The sequence below is a fragment of the Pyrus communis genome, chromosome 16 (genome assembly GCF_963583255.1).
Source record: "Pyrus communis chromosome 16, drPyrComm1.1, whole genome shotgun sequence".
Lineage (NCBI taxonomy): Eukaryota > Viridiplantae > Streptophyta > Magnoliopsida > Rosales > Rosaceae > Pyrus > Pyrus communis.
Window position 1 is genome coordinate 12297055 of NC_084818.1, and position 20127 is coordinate 12317181.

At 34.1% G+C, this 20127-nt stretch overlaps 1 protein-coding gene across 1 annotated transcript; it reads left to right on the forward strand.

Moving 5' to 3' along the window:
* The first annotated feature begins 16728 nt into the window (after positions 1-16728).
* On the forward strand, positions 16729-20060 carry LOC137720860 (receptor-like protein EIX2). The gene is made up of 2 exons (XM_068459972.1): positions 16729-19817; positions 19948-20060. Exon 1 carries the CDS (start codon positions 16899-16901, stop codon positions 19809-19811), a length of 2913 nt encoding a protein of 970 aa, XP_068316073.1. The 5' UTR covers positions 16729-16898; the 3' UTR covers positions 19812-19817; positions 19948-20060.
* The last annotated feature ends 67 nt before the right edge of the window (positions 20061-20127 follow it).

The window sequence follows — 20127 nt, forward strand, 5'->3', positions numbered from 1 at the left end:
TTCATTGGTCTAGTAAACAAATCAATTCTTAGCAAATTTATTATATTTTGTTCATTGATAACAACTAAAAATATCGTTCGTAAACTATAATTTCAATTATTAAAATGGTATGCAAGTGGTCTTTTACCGCATTGGTGGAAAGATGTTGAGTTCTTGCATGACGACATGGGTTCGAACCACGTCGGTGGCTAATCTAACATCTAAACTAACAAAATCTATCATTTGACAAAAAAAAAACATATTAAAATGGTATGAGGACATAAAAGATTGAAATACGAAAATGCATATTAAATGTACCTATAAATGGATAAAAAAAAGGGTAAATGAGTAAAAAGGATAATCGGGGTAAACGGATAAATGGGTAAATGGGTATGCAATTACAGTTAAATGGGTACACGGTTATGGTTAAAGTTAACCGTTTATAAACGTGTATGTGTATAACCGTTTACACAATTACCCAACGGGTAAATGGTTCTGCGGGTATACGCTTAAACGGTTATGGATAAATAACCGCGACTACTTGCCTGTCATAACTGTTTCCCATCCTTATATTAGACTCAAGGGACGTATATTGTTGGTGGTTAAGCTTTTGGCTGGAATTTCATTACATTTGTAGGCGAAGAACCAGTCTACTAAGGAATACCGAAGAAGTCATTGTGAGCTAATGGCAGCAAGAAACAGTTCTGTAATCCTACCGTTATCATAGACTGTGATTGCTAGCAGAAATTATTAATCCTACCCTATTATATATATATATATATATATATATATATATATATATATATAAAAGGGGATTTCATTGGTGATTTCATTAGAATGGTTATTCACCTTGATTCTTCAAACGGGATCAGCGGATGTTATAAATTTGTAATATTAGACTGGATGTAATGATTGGATCAATTGAAATTTAGCAATTTTATTACAAAAAGACTGTTTGAGTAGTCTCTTTGCTGGAGACATGGTACTATTATCTGGCTAGAGCATTATGCTTCCCATTGAACTTGCACCCAAAGTTCAAATTTCCCTCCTTATAGTTTAGATTAGATTACAATATGAATTAGAAAAGCTAGATGTAGCCCCAAACTCAGGACCCATGATTCTGGTGTAAGCACTTGTTCAAATAATATTGATTTTTTTTATCATAACATCTCACCTATTGAAGCGTGTGTTGAGTGCCTTCGTTATAAAGGATTAACTTTCACCCCAAATTCAGTGGTTCATTTAAAAAGATAATCACTTTTGGAAATTATATTCTTGATAAAATTATTTTTATAGGTTAGAGGGGCTTTACATTAGGATTTTCAATACCTTGGTGAATAAGAGGAAAGTAGTTTTGTGGAATTATTGTAAAGCGAGCATCTTCAATGGGGACTCTAAATGGAGTCCCCACAACTCTATATCACCAATAGGAAATCAAATGATGTGTCACCAATAGAAGAAAAAAAAAAAAGCACGTTAATAATCCAATAATCAACAACCACACCATTTGGTTTGCAAATTTGGTTTAAAAAATTTGGTTTCCTTAGCATTACCCATCACCTAAATATAGGGACAAATAGCTTCTAATAGACGGAAATAGAGTTTCTAAAAGTATTTCAATATATAGGAACTCACCGGATACCTCCAAAAAATTCTCATATATAAAGACAGTATAGGAGATGCTCTTGGTACTTGATGTAGTTAATAAAGTGGAATTATTTTGCTTTCCCAAGTAATTGTGGTTCTTGTCTTAATTTGACTCTAAAGAACAAGGCCGTACTGCAATTCCTGCATTGGATGCTTAGAGAGGAATTTTACATCAGTATGGGGATCGGGTTTGTTGTTGGATTTTGGGACGTATGTGGCACATTGATATTCAATAGGTCATGGAGATATGCATACTTCAAGTTCTTAAATGGTGTAAACGATCGATTGGGTTTACGTAAGGGTGGAGTTGATCAAACGACGGAGAATGCTTTTGATGCATCTTTTTACCTCCGTAATATGCTGTGATGTTTTCTAGCTTGTTTAGAGGGCTGGTTAGGACAACTTTTTTTTTTCTTTTTTTTTTTGTTTTTTTGAATTTTTATTTGGAAGACTTGGTAATTCTTAAATGAAATGTTTTCTTTGACATTATTCGTGTCTCAATGTCGACATTTTGTGTACTATTTTCTACTTTTGAGGAAGCAACACATGAAAGATTCATGTCAAAGGCTAAGGCAACTAAAAAAGTATAATCCATATTTAACGGAAACAAAAGCAGTGAAAACATGTCAAATACAAGTATGCAAATAATAGTTTAGCACATCAAAAGACGGAGAATGCTTTGATGCATCTTTTTAGGAAAATGCTTTGATGCTTTGGATTGCAGCACATACTAAGAAGGGTGGTGGACCATCCAATTTGCTTGTTGCAGAGACTACTGTAAGTAATACATTAATCATTTATTTCTTCTTGTTTGTTGATATAACAATGGCTGATCAGGTCTTAACTTTGATGTGCAACATTAGGAAAATATTATGCAACATGAAAATGGATCATCGTCTATCTGGTTTTCGAAGTGACGCTCTTTCCAAAGTTTTTGGTCGTGCAAGAGGAGTTGGAGGTGGTGTTCCTCCTACAAAGCTTGAAGTATTTTCACAACAGAAATGGTGTAATCACCAAAGGGATGAAAAGGTGCACAATTTGACTAATAGGTCTGAGCATTGACGGAATCGGTGCATCTTTTTATGAAAAATAAGGTTAGTAATTTAATAACATTGGGATCATCTTGAATATTTGCGAAATTAGTTTTAGTTAACATCAAATAACTGGGTTTTTCTTCAAAGTGAGGCATCTTGAATATGTACCAAGTGAGGCATCTCCAAGTTAACATCAAATAACGTTGGCAAGTTTCAATTTTTTCAGTTTTTTTTGTTCCTTAATGTTTCTTTGTAGTTGAACATGACTGTGTTTAACCATGAGAATGAGACCATTACAGAGTTGTTATGATGTGGAAATGAAGAATACGCTTAACCTGCAGGATATTGTATTTCTCTTGCAGATTGAGAAATAAGAATTTGGATTGAAGCCAATGAATTGCCAGGGCATTGTTTGCTGTTGCAGCATAGGGATCGTTCTGTGGGAAAGGTAGTATTTATACGAGCATGATTGCCTTTCGCAAATGTTATATTAAAAGCATTCTTTCTAATTTTTACCCCTTTTAGATTTCTTAGTTTGAGGTAAAAATGGAATTTGGAGAAAAAATGAATCTCATTTTGGGTTAAAACAAACCACAAATCACTTGATAATAACAAATTGGTAATGCTAGAGAGATCAAATTTTTAAACCCTTGGGGGGTGTATTCAATTGAGATTTTGAAAGATTTTAATTCTTTTAATGAATCTAAGAGTATTCAATAAGGATTTTAAGTGATTCGCTGAAATTCAATGTGTATTCAATCAAGATTCTAAGATAGTTTATTAAAATCCTTAGAAATCCTTGTGTATTCAATTAGAATTTTAAAGAATTTTATAACATTCCAAGTGTATTCAATTATAATTTGAATTTAAAGAATTTGGAAAAGTTGAGGAATTAGAGGGAATTAGAGAGATTTTGTAGTGTATTTTAAGCATCCACCAATCTCTCCTCTTCCCCTAAGATTTCGAGGGAATTGAATCAAAATTTTACATGAAATTTCTATAAATCAATTAAACTCCATAAAAATCTATGGATTTATAAATCCATTAAAATTTCTCAAATTCCCAATTAAATACATTCCCCTATTTGCTAACTAAGTGACATGATTATTAATGATTAGATTATTTGCTAAGTTTTTTTTTTTTTTTTTTTTTGTGTTTTGTTAAAGACACATGTCCCCATTTTCAGTCGGTGATTATTTTCTTCTAATATCAGCCTTTGGATCGTAATGAACGGTGGGATTTAATTTTGTCGCGCATCGCATATTTCTCACACGTCACGATGTTGCAAAACACTAGGACTCTCTATGTCGTCGTCCTTTTTTCTGCTTTGCATTTTAGGAATATTGAATGTGTGGCTCTGACTTGGCCACCTGTATTTCTGGACGTCTCAAACACGTTACTATGAGCAGAAGCAGCCCTTCTCAAGTTGAAGGGAATCAATGGATGTGTGAAAGTATTGCGAACTTGGTGTTTGCTATAATACTTACATATCCAATATAAGTATGATTCCGATTGTCAGTTAGTGATTTTATTAAAATTTTATGCGATATTTAATATTATAGCTTGATAACATTTTTCTTTATTTGTAATAAAAAAAGGTTTTAAATTCAAATCGTGAATTATGAGTTTGTAACCAATTTATTCGCCTCACTCCTTGGTGTGAATATAGCAAGGAATTCAAAAAGTATTAAAGAAAAAGTATTAAGAAAAAGGTGTAAATATAACAAATTTATTCTCTCCACCCTTCATTTAAACTTGTAACACTAAAGCCTCATTTGGTATTGATTTTTTTCACAAAAACTGTTTCAATTTAAAGTTAAACAGCAAAAACGTGATTGGTAAAAAAAATTATTCTACCTATTTTTAATGCAGTGGCCTCCAGACAACAGCTTTTAAATTCTAGTGGTATTTTCTTTTCACTTATAAGTGAAAATTTAACATTATGAATTAACTTCGTTCATGACTCAGTGGATGATGGAGTTCTTCCTCAAGATACTTAGTTTTCAATTCACGAAATTTCATATTAATGTTCGAAACCGTTCAAATACTTTGTAAAGATCATATCCAAACAAATTAATAAAATAAGAAATCATGTAGTCATTCAACTATATAAAAACAAACGACTAAACGTATTATAAAATGTCTATTCATTTGCTACAGCTAATTGACTAAACAACCTTACAAATTTTGTCCAACTTTATGCATGTACTACAAGTAAACCACACACATGCCTAAGGGCTAAGGCAAACAATCTTTAAAACGAATAATAAATCCGGAGTATTAGATTTTATCCAACTTTATGCATGTTGTACAAGTAAACAAATATTGTATGTTCTGAACAAATAATTCCAAGGACCAAGTAAAGAACAAATAATTCCAAGGACCAAGACTTTAAATTATTAAGTCATGAAATCAATACATTCCCACTTGGATAGTGGAAACTTTAATGCCTGTATAAAGATATGACTATGTTTTGGTCACCTGTTGTATTGCCTATGATAGCTACTTGTAGCCCCACCTTTGATTGTAGTGTGTTTGAGATGAATAGTACAAAGATTTCCACAAGTATTGAATAGTCTATTTTCAATCTTGTCCATTTATTCTTTACTATTCATCATTACGTACTATTGAAGAATTTTCTCATTTTGTGGTATTTTCTTTTGTAATTTGGTTTTCAGTCCCATGACTTGAAAATTCCCCACCCAAATATACCGTATCATAGATTGTCGATGACATTTATCAGTTTTACCAAAGAAAGAATACGAAGGAACATGAAAGAGGGGCAAAAGAAAGACATTTTGTTGCGTGTAGAAAATAAATGAATAAAGTTCAAATTTATGTGGCTGCAAGATCTATTTCTAATGGCTGATATTGTCCACATAGGTGTTATAAAAGTTTGCATGTGCATACACAGTGAAAATTAATAGCCTTATTACATGTGAAAAGACTCTGTAACAACACCACCATTCAAAATTTTGACACACTAGTAGGGGTTGGTTCAAAAATTGAAAACCGAAAAAAAAATGAACCGAATGAAACCAAACCACTCCTATGCACTCTTGATTAATTGTGTTTATGCCTCTTGATCTTGATTGTAATTGTCTTTAAGATGGGGGAATTATTGTGCTTTTGGCATTTTACTATTAATCATCATCCTACATGTGAATTTTTACACTGGGATGCTAACATGACGATAAGGTGCACAGAGGACGAAATTGCAAGCCAATTAGAACTAGGGGGCACTTGAAATCAAAAATTGAAACCGAAACACAAACCTTATCAGACTGTACTGAACGGTTTGGTTTTGCTGTTTTGAAACGATTGCGGTTTTGAAACTAAACCGCAGTGTAGGTAACAGTTTGGTTTTGGTTTTGGCTTTTGAAAACTGCACCGAAACCGAAACTGCACCTCAAATTAAATATCATGTTTAGGTTGTTTGTTAGAGTCCATACATTTAGTATGGCCTCAACCATACTAGAATGTCATCCCTTTCCACACTGTCAATTATCCCTTAATCCTCATCAATCTCTCTTTCTCTGTCTCAAAACTCATTTGAGAATTCTTGTTTTGATAATATGCAAATGAATCTCTAATCAAATAATAAGCCACAACGCTCCATTTGGGTGCTTTTTCCTGCTCACAAAGTCTATCATTTGTGCAATTAGCTAGTAGGCTAAGCTAGTTGATTATATATCATTCTCACATACCATTTCTTGCTGTGTACATGAGAGAGTGGGGAGAGCAGTAAAGAAAAGAATTCTCATGTGGGTTGGTTAATTATATGTATTGTGCGGAAAACGAGGCCGTCTTATACGTAGATAGGTGTAAATTTTAAATTGTACATTTTTTTCTAAAAAACTGAAGCGAAACCGTTTGAAACCGCACCGAACTGAACCAAACAGTTTTGTTTCATTTTAGTTTTGACTTCAAAACCACACCAAACCGCACCGTAAAAAGTTTCGATTTCGGTTGTGGTTTCACTCAAAGTCGCACCGAACCAAACCGTGTCCTGTAGAACCCAAATTCGACTGAAATAATTACGCAAGTCTACTTCACTTTTGTGCCGTGTTTGAGATGAAATGACACCCAGATTTGGCTAAGATGACTAAGAACCCAAAGAAATTTGCCATCCTATAAAAACGATATGATTGTTACGCTAATGGTGCAAATACAAGTCCACCATACCTTGTAGCAGATATTTTTGCTCCACATTTTTTTTTCCCTTTAAATTTGCAAAGGCATTTTCTTGTCTATATAAATCTGATGCAAGCTTGTATTTTGAGATGTACACTACTTGCACGTGCATGCTTTAGTTGTGCTCCAGCTTAGGCATTGAGTACTCTCTAAAACTAGTGTCACAAAATCTGGATGACCAAGATATATATGGTCATTCATTATTGATTTGATATTAACTACAGAGAAAAAATGGATCTCATTTTAGGTTAACGCAAACCACAAATCATCTCACAATAACAAACGGATACTGTTAGGAAGATCAAATTTTTAAATCAAATTTACCAACCAAATCACATGATTGTTAATTATTAGTCAAGTGTTGATTAACATGTATTTCCTATTGGGGACATGTCATTTGGTTTGCAAATTGGTTAAAAATTGAGTAATGTTACACTTACCACCTACTTGTACTATCTCTCTAATAGAGGTAAGACCCGTCTACACATATGAGTTGCATATCTATTAGAGAGATAGTACAAATAATGATACAACTAGATGGTAAAAGTAGCATTTTTGTTAAAAATTTGGTCTCCCTAGCATTATCCATAACAAAAACAAATGAGAATTTTATTTGAACTCATATAACCTTTTTTTACACCCAACTTACTCTCTACGCATATATCGTACCGATTTTTAACGCAGTCGCCTCTAGACAACAGCTTTTAAAAGCAACTTGTAGGTTACTTTTAAAAGTATAATCCGTATTTAACGGAAACAAAAGCAGTGAAAACATGTCAAATACAAGTATGCAAATAATAGTGTAACATATCAAAGGACGGAGAATGCTTTGATGCATCTTTTTAGGAAAATGCTTTGATGCTTTGGATTGCAGCACATACTAAGAAGGGTGGTGGACCATCCAATTTGCTTGCTGCAGAGACAATTGTAAGTAATACATTAATCATTTATTTCTTCTTGTTTGTTGATATAACAATGGCTGATCAGGTCTTAACTTTGATGTGCAACATTAGGAAAATATTATGCAACATGAAAATGGATCATCGTCTATCTGGTTTTCGAAGTGACGCTCTTTCCAAAGTTTTTGGTCGTGCAAGAGGAGTTGGAGGTGGTGTTCCTCCTACAAAGCTTGAAGTATTTTCACAACAGAAATGGTGTAATCACCAAAGGGATGAAAAGGTGCACAATTTGACTAATAGGTCTGAGCATTGACGGAATTGGTGCATCTTTTTATGAAAAATAAGGTTAGTAATTTAATAACATTGGGATCATCTTGAATATTTGCGAAATTAGTTTTAGTTGACATCAAATAACAGGGTAATGATGTACCAAGTGAGGCATCTCCAAGTTAACATCAAATAACGTTGGCAAGTTTCAATTTCTTCAGTTTTTTTTGTTCCTTAATGTTTCTTTGTAGTTGAACATGACTGTGTTTAACCATGAGAATGAGACCATTACAGAGTTGTTATGATTTGGAGAAAAAATGAATCCCATTTTGGGTTAACACAAACCACAAATCACTTGATAATAACAAATTGGTAATGCTAGGAAGATCAAATTTTTAAACTAAATTTGCTAACCAAATGACATGATTGTTAATGATTAGATTATTAGTTAAGTATTGATTAACGTGTTTATTTTCAACTGGTGATATGTTATTTAATTTAAAATTTTATTCTCTCTATTATTATTCATAACAAAAACAAATTTATGGGTTTTATTTTTTGTGTGTGTTTTGTTAGAGACACATGTCCTCATATCCAGTCGGTGATTATTTTCTTCTAATATCAGCATTTGGATTGTAACGAACGGTGGAATTTAACTTTATCGCGCAGCGCATATTTTCTCACACGTCTCGATCTAGCAAAATACTAGGACTCTCTAGGTCGTCGTCCTTTTTTCTGCTTTGCATTTTAGGAATATTGAATGTGTGGCTCCGACTTGGCCACCTGTATTTCTGGACGTCTCAAACACGTTACTATGAGCAGAAGCAGCCCTTCTCAAGTTGAATTTATTAAAATTTTATGCGATATTTAATATTATAGTTTGATAACATTTTTCTTTATTTTTAATAAAAAAAAGTTTTAGTTTCAAATAGTAAATTATGAGTTTGTAATCAATTTATTCACCTCACTCCTTTATGTGAATATAGCAAGGAATTCAAAAAGTACTAAAGAAAAAGTATTAAGAAAAAGGTGTATATAACAAATTTATTCTCTCCACCCTTCGTGTAAACTTGTAACACTAAGGCCTCATTTGGTATTGATTTTTTCACAAAAACTGTTTCAATTTAAAGTTAAACAGCAAAAACGTGATTGGTAAAAAAAAAAAAAAATATTCTACCTATTTTTAACGCAGTGGCCTCCAGATAGCAGCTTTTAAAATTCTAGTAGTATTTTCTTTTCACTTATAAGTGAAGATTTAACATTATGAATTAACTTCGTTCATGACTCAGTGGATGAGGAAGTTCTTCCTCAAGATACTTAGTTCTCAATTCACGAAATTTCTTATTAATGATCAAAACCGTTCAAATACTTTGTAAAGATCATATCCAACCAAATTAATAAAATAAGAAATCATGTAGTCATTCAATTATATAAAAACAAACGACTAAAAGTATTACAAAATGTCTATTCATTTGCTACAGCTGATTGACTAAACGACCCTACAAATTTTGTCCAACTTTATGCATGTACTACAAGTAAATCGCACACATGCCAAGGGTTAAGGCAAACAACATTTAAAACGAATAATAAATCCAGAGTATTAGATTTTATCCAACTTTATGCATGCAGTACAAGTCAACAAATATTGTATGTTCTGAACAAATAATTCCAAGGACCAAGACTTTAAATTATTAAGTCATGAAATCAATACATTCCCACTTGGATAGTGGAAACTTTAATGCATGTATAAAGATATGGTTATATTTTGGTCACCTGTTATATTGCCTCTGATACCTACTTGTAGCCCCACCTTTGATTGTAGCGTGTTTGAGATGAATAGTACAAAGATTTCCACAAGTATTGAATAGTCTATTTTCAATCTTGTCCATTTATTCTTTACTATTCATCATTACGTACTATTGAAGAATTTTCTCATTTTGTGGTATTCTCTTTTATAATTTGGTTTTCAGTCCCATGACTTAAAAATTCCCCACCCATACCGTGTCATAGATTGTTGGTGACATTTATCAGTTTTACCAAAGAAAGAATGTGAAGGAACATGAGAAAGGGGCAAAAGAAAGACATTTCGTTGCACGTAGAAAATAAATGAATAAAGTTCAAATTTATGTGGCTGCAAGATCTGTTTCTAATGGCTGATATTGTCCACATAGGTGTTATAAAAGTTTGCCTATGCATACATAGGTAAAGTTAATAGCCTTACTACATGTGAAAAGACTATGTGACAACACCACCATTCAAAATTTTGACACACTTATAGGGGTGGGTTCAAAAATCGGAAACCGAAAAAAAAACGAACCAAATAAAAATGAACCCACTCCTACCCACTTGCACGGTTGAACAAAAAAAACTCGACATATTGACTTTTCAAAACTAGACTTAACAGGGGGAAAGGCAATGCACTCTTGATTAATTGTATTTCTGCCTCTTGATCTTGATTGTAATTGTCTTTAAGATGGGGGAATTATTGTGCTTTTGGCATTTTACTATTAATCATCATCCTACATGTGAATTTTTACACTAGGATGCTAACATGACGATGAGGTGCACAGAGGACGAAATTGCAAGCCAATTAGAACTAGGGGGCACTTGAAACCGAAAATCAAAACCGAAACACAAACCAAATCAGACAGTACTGAACGGTTTAGTTTTGCAGTTTTGAAACGGTTACGGTTTTGAAACTGAACCGCAGTGTAGGTAACGGTTTGGTTTTGGTTTTGGCTTTTGAAAACTGCACCGAAACCGAAATTGCACCTCAAATTAAATATCATGTTTAGGCTGTTTGTTAGAGTCCATACATCTAGTATAGCCTTAACCATACTAGAATGTCATCCCTTTCCACACTGTCAAATTATCCCTTAATCCTCATCAATCTCTCTTTCTCTGTCTCAAAACTCATTTGAGAATTCTTGTTGTGATAAAATGCAAATGAATCTCTGATCAAATAATAAGCCACAACACTCCATTTGGGTGCTTTTTCCTGCTCACAAAGTCTATCATTTGTGCAATTAGTTAGTAGGCTAAGCTAGTTGATTATATATCATTCTCACATACCATTTATTGTTGTGATCAAATGTACATGAGAGAGTGGGGAGAGCAGTAAAGAAAAGAATTCTCATGTGGGTTGGTTAATTATATGTGTTGTGTGGAAAATGAGGCCATCTTATGCGTAGATAGATGCAAATTTTAAATTGTACATTTTTTTCCTAAAAAAATGAACCAAAACCGTTTAAAACCGCACCGAACTGAACCAAACAGTTTGGTTTCATTTTAGTTTTGACTTCAAAACCACACCAAACCGCATCGTAAAAAGTTTTGATTTCGGTTGCGGGTTCACTCAAAGCCGCACTGAACCAGACCGTGTCTTGTAGAACCCAAATTTGACTGAAATAATTACGCAAGTCTACTTCTCTTTTGTGCTGTGTTTGATACGAAATGACACCCAAATTTGGCTAAGATGAGTAAGAACCCAAAGAAATTCGCCATCCTATAAAAACAATATGATTGCGACGCTAATGGTGCAAATACAAGTCCACCATACCTTGTAGCAGATATTTTTGCTCCTCATTTTTTTTTTCTATTTAAATTTGCAAAGGCATTTTCTTGTCTATATAAATCTGATGCAAGCTTGTATTTTGAGATGTAAACTACTTGCACGTGCATGCTTTAGTTGTGCTCCAGCTTAGGCATTGAGTACTCTTTGAAACTAGTGTCACAAACCACAAATTACCTCACAATAACAAACGGATACTGTTAAGGAGATCAAATTTTTAAATCAAATTTACCAACCAAATGACATGATTGTTAATTATTAGTTAAGTGTTAATTAACATGTATTTTCTATTGGGGACATGTCATTTAATTTGTAAATTTGGTTAAAATTGAGTAATGTTACACTTACCACCTACTTGTACCATCTCTCTAATAGAGGTAAGGCCCGTCAACGCATATGAGTTTCATATCTATTAAAGAAATAGTACAAATGATAGTACAACTACATGGTAAAAGTAGCATTTTTGTTAAAAATTTGGTTTCCCGAGCATTATCCATAACAAAAACAAATGAGAATTTTATTTGAACTTATATAACCTTTTTTTACACCCAACTTACTCTCTACACATATATCATACCTATTTTTAACGCAATCGCCTCTAGAGAACAACTTTTAAAAGCAACTTGTAGGTTACTTTTAAAATTTACTTTTTATAAAAAAGCAAAGCTAAGCGTTTAATGAATATTTTTAAAGGAAAACTAATGAAAATGACTTGAAAACTTTGAGTTTTAACGATAAGGACAAAATAAAGGGTAAAGTGAATAGTACCAGGTTTGACTTTTTAGTGTAAAAATGTGGTTTTTCATTAAAGTGAACAGTACCGCGGGTTTTTCGTTAAAACTCCTTATTTTTAATTCTTATAATACCCTCCACAATTGTCGCTACCATCACCGCCACTACCCCCACCACTGCTGTTGTTGCCACCACCCCCACAACTATGCCTATGTTTGTCATTATATACAATAGTATCATTTTTCCATTAAATTTACCAAATACTTTTACACTCATTTTCATACTAGCACGACTAAATATACAATTTATTAAATGTTCAACTATTTTATTTTACCGCTAATTATTCTTGAAATACATTATAAGCAATTTGAAAAAAAAAAGACACAACAATCACAAACGGACCCTAAAGCCTTCTAAACGCGTGGAAAATGTGTGAAAATGGTTTTCCAAATATCTAAAAAGTCATGGGAGTTTAAAGTGAATGGAAATTGCTCAAAAGTAAATAGGGTTATCCTATTGCCATGAAAAAAAATTTAGAATACCAAAAACATTTCAGGTAATTCCCTACAAAAAAGAAAATCAGTAATCCTTTGATAAAACCCCACCACATCCGATGCCAGCCTACCATCTCTGCGATCCCCATCAACATCCCGGACATGGATCCCTTCCGGATCCATGTGTCCTAATCCATCAAATCCAATCATCCGAACCATTAAAATTTGATCCAACGGTTAAAATTATTGTAACTTTTAAAGTTGACTCCTGTTTGTAGCCGTTTGATCAAATTTCAATGGCATGGATGATTGAACTTGGTGGATTAGGACACATGGATCCAGAGGGGTTCCATGTCCCAACATCCCAGTTAATTCCTTACAAATAAAAAAATAAAAAACATCTCGATTAATTACTTGCACCACTTACCTCGGTAACCTAGAAAAAGTTAAAAGACACACATAGGATGTGAAGAAGTTCAACTTTTCAAAGTCAGGTCAATAATTACACTACGAAATACGAATTGGGTGGGTACGAAGATTTAACATTATGGATTAACTTCGTACATGACTCAATGATGATGGGAGTTCTTTCTCAACATAGTTTTTAATTTATGAAATTTCGTGTTTATAACTGAAATCGGTCATATTTTAAAATATGTTGTAAGGATCATATTTAAAAAAAATTAATAAAATATGAAATCACATTTAGACATTCAACTATATATAAACAAATGGGTAAACGCATTTATTTGCCACAACTAATTGACTAAATGACCTTATAGATTTTGTCCAACTTCATGCATGCACTACAAGAAAATCACACAGATGCCAAAGGGCTAAGGCAAATAACAATAAAACGAATAATAAATCTTGGGTATATAGATTTTATCCAACTTTATGCATGCAGTACAAGTCAACAAATATTTGTATTTGCTCAACTAAAAATTCCAAGGACCAAGACTTAAAATTACTAAGTCATGAAATCAATACATTTCCACTTGAATTGTGAAAATTTTAATTCCTTTGTAAAAACTTTAATTTTTGTATAAACATGTGGCTATGTTTTGGTCACTAGTTGAATCGTCTCTGATAATTAGTCGTAGGCCGACCTTTCTTTGTAGCTTTGGAGAAGGTGGTGGTAGAATGGATCTGGGAGCTTTTGAAAGTGGCGCCCCAGTCGGCCAGATTGAAAGTGGCCCTCGGTGATGGGCTCGGATTCGACTGACCAATTCATTTCGGCCCTTGGATTCACATCCTATGGTTAGTAATTAATTTGCTTTTTAATGGGTTTTTCTCTCTCTTCGATGTCTTGAGGTCCTGGGAAACGATAGGGGTTAAGAAGAATAAATCTTTTGACCAAAAACAAAAGAGGGAAGAAAAAACCCTATTAAAAACAAAATTAATTATTAAGCGTAGGGCCCATACTGAGTTTTTTAATTTTTTTAATATTCACGTGAAGCCTGTATTAACACGTAGTCCCTAATTAATGTCCATATAAACGCTACGTTACTAGTCAACGGCTAATTTAACATTAACTTTAAATCAACAAGTATTGTAGATAAATGCTAAGGACACTTGCCTTCATCCACAGTAGGCTCACAATAGCACATGGAAACATTGAAATTAAGAAGCAACAGATTTGTTGGAGAGTTGCCTTCATCCTTCAAAAATTGCATCCGTCACTATCCACTAATTTGTAATTCAAGAATTGCACAAATTAAGAAGCAATTGTACCTAAACGTGATTTTATTTTATTTTTTTCTTCTGAAATTTAGCAATATGCATGCATCTCTTTGTAAAGTCGTCCTTATTAATTTGGTTGTCTTCTTCAAAACTTAATTACGCGTGCTTGTTTATTTTTATCTTAACTAGAGGAGCTTTCGTGAGCCATTATCTGTACAAGTTTTCAAGTATTGGGCTGTCATATAAATAACTTTACTACTAAATCTCCTTGGCAGATGATTTGTTAGTGTTAATTGTTTGTAAGAAGTTCGATGCTACATTTACCTTATCAATTAATTGTTTGTAAGAAGTTCGATGCTACATTTACTTTATCAAGACCTTTCTGCAGTATATGTTTTGAATCATGATATTTACTAAAAAAATTTAGTTAATTCTGAATTGCATATGATTGTTTTGGTCGTTGTAGATTTTAGTTCAAATGATTGGTTGCACTCCTATGCAAAATCCTGTCAAATTTACTAAGTGTTAACTCTTTATTTGTTTATTTTAATCCAAGTAGTAATTTATGGAAAGGGATCCTTCCACCAATTCCAGGGATCCGGACCATTGAAATTTAATCTAATGTCTCAAATTCCCAAATTTGGTGGATTAGGAGAAAGGGATCCGGAAAAGATCCCTTTCCATAATTTATATCTATGTCTAACAACGATGCCACAACCTTTAACAAACTAATTATTATTTATTTCATCAGAAATAATACATCGACAATCCTTTATGCTTTTTGTACACAAATTACAGAAAAAGAATTAAGATATATAGAGGTTGTTGTGAAGGGTGAAGAGGAAGTGAGGGGAGAACAATTTAAGAGAAAAATAATATAAAAAGATAAGATGTGGGGCCTCGGCTTTTTGTGTAAGTGAAAGGTGAGAGAAGGGGATGGATGAGAGAGACAGAGAGAAATAGACGAGGCACAGGTGAACAGAGGGGATGGGTGAAAAAGAAAAGAGGGGGTGAAGACTGAAGAGGAAAAGGGGAGAGAGAGAAGAAAGAGAAGAAAACTAATTTGTGCTTTTGTTAATATTTTTGGTCTTAATTATAGAATAGAATTATTAAATTACTTTTAGTTAAGATTCAAAATTTTGAAACTCTTTTATTATCACCACAACGACTAATCTTATATGACCATCACCATTACCACCACCACAATCGTCACTACTACAGCTACCACCATTGCTACCTATACACCCCCCAACCACCACACCCTATTATTGTCACAACCATCAAATCCCCCCAACAATTGCCGCTGTCATCACCACCACTACTACCACCATTACTGTTGTTGCCACCACCCTCACAACTATGCCTATGTTTGTCATTATATAAATAGTATCATTTTTTCATTGAATTAACTTCCTCGAGATACTTAGTTTTCAATTCAAGAATTTTCGTGTTTATGATCGAAACTGTTCATATTATAAAATACTTTGTAAAGATCATATCTAAAAAAAATTAATAAAATATAAAATCATTAAGTCATTCAACTATATAAAAAAATGAGTAAAATCATTATGAACTGTCTATTTATTTGTCACATCTGATTAACTAAACGACTTTATAGATTTTGTCCAACTTTATGCATGCACTACAAGTAAATCACACACATGCCAAAGGGATAAAGCAACCAACATATACAACGAATAATAAATCCCGAGTATGTAGATTTTATCCAACTTTATGCATGGACTACAAGTCAACAAATATTTGTATTTGTTCAACAAATATTTGTATTTGCTCAACTAATAATTCCAAGGACCAAGACTTAAAATTACTAAGTCATGAAGTCAATACATTCCCACTTGAATTATGGAAACTTTAATTTATGTATAAAGATGTGACTATGTGTTGATCACTTGTTAAATTACCTCTGACAATTACTTGTTAGCCTACCTTTTTTTGTAGTGTGTTTAAGATGAAATGGCAAATGCATTGAAAAAAGTGGTGGTAGGTCGTATCTGGGAACTTAATGGCGCCCCAGTCGGCTCAGATTGAAAGTGGTCCTCGGGGACGGATTCGGATCCAACTGCCCAATTCATTTTGGGCCTTGGATTCACATCCTACGGGCAGTAATTAATTTGCTTTTTAATGGGTTTCTCCTTCTCTCTCCAATGTCCTGGGAAAAGATAGGAGTTTTTTGTTTTTTTTTTTTTTGAAAGAAGGGAAAAGTCAGAAAAGATAGGAGTTGAGAAGAATAAGCCTTTCTGATCAAAAACAAAAGAGAGAATAAAAAACCCATTAAAAACAAAACTACACTTGCAGCTTTCCTTTTGCTCCAAAATCAAAATCCTAAAGAAACTCTTTCGTGCTTCAATTGTCTCTTGCTTTATTTAGTTGAATTAAGATGGAGGGTGACAGAATCAGAATCAGGTGCTTGAACAAACTCTTTCGTGCTTTAATTGTGGTGTTCACTTTACTGCAATGTGCTGTCAACCCTTCCCTTTCCCTTGGATTCAAAAATATTTCTTCAGAAGGAGTGGTGAGGTGCTTTGAGAGGGAAAGAGAAGCACTCCTTGCTTTCAAACACGGCCTCGTGGATCACTACCATCTCCTCTCTTCGTGGGGAAGAGAAGAACACAAGCAGGATTGTTGCAAATGGGTCGGCGTCCACTGCAGCAACCGAACCAACCATGTTACTCAACTTCATCTTGGGTGGTATTCTTTGAATGAAACTTACTCACATCAACAGAAAGGAGACACGCGGTACATCGATTATTTTTTGCAAGGTAAGATGATGAGTCCCAAACTACTTGAATTGCAGCATTTGAAATATTTGGACCTTTATGGAGTCAACTTCAATGGGACCCGACTTCCATATTTCATTGGTTCTCTTTCCAATTTAAGACACCTCGATCTCTCTTATGCTTCTTTTGGTGGTCGATTTCCAAGTCAAGTTGGAAACCTTACCCACTTGCAATATCTTGATCTCGGTGGGAATGACTTTAACAGTGCAGAAAATCTGAATTCGTGGCTCCCTCTTCTTTCTTCTTTAACATATTTGGATCTGAGTAGCACCAATATCAGTAATGTTCATGACTGGCTGGAAACAGTTAGTAAGCTCCCTAAACTTACAAACTTGATGTTACGGGGGTGTGGTCTTCCTTCTCCTGTAATCCATTCCAGTACTCTTTTTAACATAAATTCTTCAAAATCTCTTGCTCATGTTGACCTCTCTGACAACCAATGCACTTCTCCTTCAATATATTTATGGTTGTCTAACTACAATGCCAGCCTTGTCCATCTTGACCTCCGTAACAGCAGTTTAACTGGTTTAATTCCCAGTGTCGTTGAAAACTTGACCTCTCTTGTCGATCTAGATCTCTCTTGGAACAAATTTGACGCGGTGAATCCGCATTCTTTTTCCAGCTTATGCAGTTTACAAACACTGTACCTAGCCAATACTAGTCTGAGTGGACAGTTTTCCAAGTTTGTTCAAATGTTGTCTACGTGTGTTCAAAACTCATTAGAGTCTCTGTACCTCTATAACAATCATCTTTCTGGATCAATTCCTGATCTCACAAACTTTTCATCGTTGAAAGTATTATATCTCATTCGAAATCAATTGAGTGGAACAATACCTGAAAGCATTGGGCAACTGTCTAATCTAGAGGATATGGCGTTGGGTATGAATGCTCTGGAAGGTGTGGTTTCGGAAAGCCACTTCTCGAATCTCTCTAGATTAACATCTTTGCATTTGTCCTCCAACTTGCTAGTTTTAAGCTTCAGTTCTAATTGGGTTCCTCCATTTAAACTGAGTTATATATATTTGGGGTCTTGCAAAATGGGTCCGTATTTTCCAAAATGGCTTCAAACTCAGAATGAGTATTCATACCTTGATATTTCTGATGCTGGAATTGTGGATATCCTTCCAAGCTGGTTTTGGGGTACGACTCGTGACGTGTCATTTATCAGTCTTTCCAATAACCAAATTGGAGAAATGTTTGCAAATTCGACAATGAATTTTACGTATTACCCTGAAATACATTTGAGTTCGAACCAAATCGAAGGTCCAATTCCCTCAACTCTATCGCATGCGTCATATTTGGATCTCTCTAATAATAACATTTCAGGGTCAATTTCTATCTTGTGTGAAGCATACAGGAGTTTAATGTTTCTTAATCTCTCAAGCAACAATCTCTCTGGAGAGCTTCCAGAATGCTTGACACATTTTGACTATCTAGTCATGCTTGATTTGAGCTACAATGCTTTTTCGGGGAAAATTCCATCCACAGTAGGCTCACTATATCAAATGCAAACATTGAAATTAAGAAGCAACAGATTTATTGGAGAGTTACCTTCATCCTTCAAGAATTGCACCAGCTTAAAAGTTATTGATGTTGGATACAATGAGTTATCAGGACCCATACCAAAATGGTTAGGGGTTAGCCTTCAGAAATTGGTTGTCCTGATGCTTTCCTCTAATAACTTCAACGGAAGCATGCCATCTGAACTATGCCATCTAACAAACATTCAGAACTTGGATGTGTCTGCGAATAACATCTCTGGTACAATACCAAAATGCCTCAGCAATTTTACTGTTTTGGCACAGAAGGGAAACTCATCTCCGACCCTTCATCATTCGTACCGAAGAGAGGATACTTCATATATGGTTGGTTATATGGATGATGCAACATTCGTATGGAAAGGGAGAATGCACTCGTACAAAAAAACTTTGGGACTTGTGAAGAGAATTGATTTCTCGAGAAATAGGTTAACGGGGCAGATACCAATTGAAATCACGTATCTTGTTGGGTTAATTTCTTTAAACCTATCAAGAAACGGATTGACAGGTGAGTTACCTGCAAAGATTGGAAAGTTGCAAGAATTGGAGATCCTTGATTTGTCAAGAAACCACATGGATGGCAGAATTCCAACAAGCCTTGCTCGGATAGATCGTCTTAGTGTCTTGGACTTGTCATACAACAATTTTATTGGCAAAATTCCAACAGGCACTCAGCTCCAAAGTTTTGATCCCTCTAATTATGCTGGAAATCCTCAACTGTGCGGACCTCCACTTCAAAATATGTGTGATGATCAACAGGAAACCGTGATCTCAAGCAATGAAGAAGAAAAGGATGAGCTGATAACATGGGGATTTTACGTCAGCATGGCGCTTGGTTTTATTGTTGGATTTTGGGGAGTTTGTGGCAGTCTAATTTTCATCAGGCAATGGAGATACTCGTACATCAGGTTCTTGAATGTCTTGAATGATTGGCTTTATGTGAGGGTGATTTCGATCAAGCGGCACTTCAATTAAGCAATGGTACGTAAATGTGATTTTACTTCTTTCTTAAATTAGCGATATGCATGCATCTATTTGTAGAGTTTTTCTAATTGATTTGGTTGTCTTCTTCAGAACTTAATTACGTGTGCTTGTTTATTTTTATTTTCAGCGTCTTCTGAGATAGCACAAAAGGGCTCACTTCACTAGAAGAGCTTCATGGGCCTTATCTGTTTTAAGTTTTCAAGTATTGAGTTGTCACAATAAAGAACTTTACTACTAAATCCCTTCGGCAGATGTTTTGTTAATGTTAGTTGTTTGTAAGATGTTTATGTTTATGTTTATGTTTATG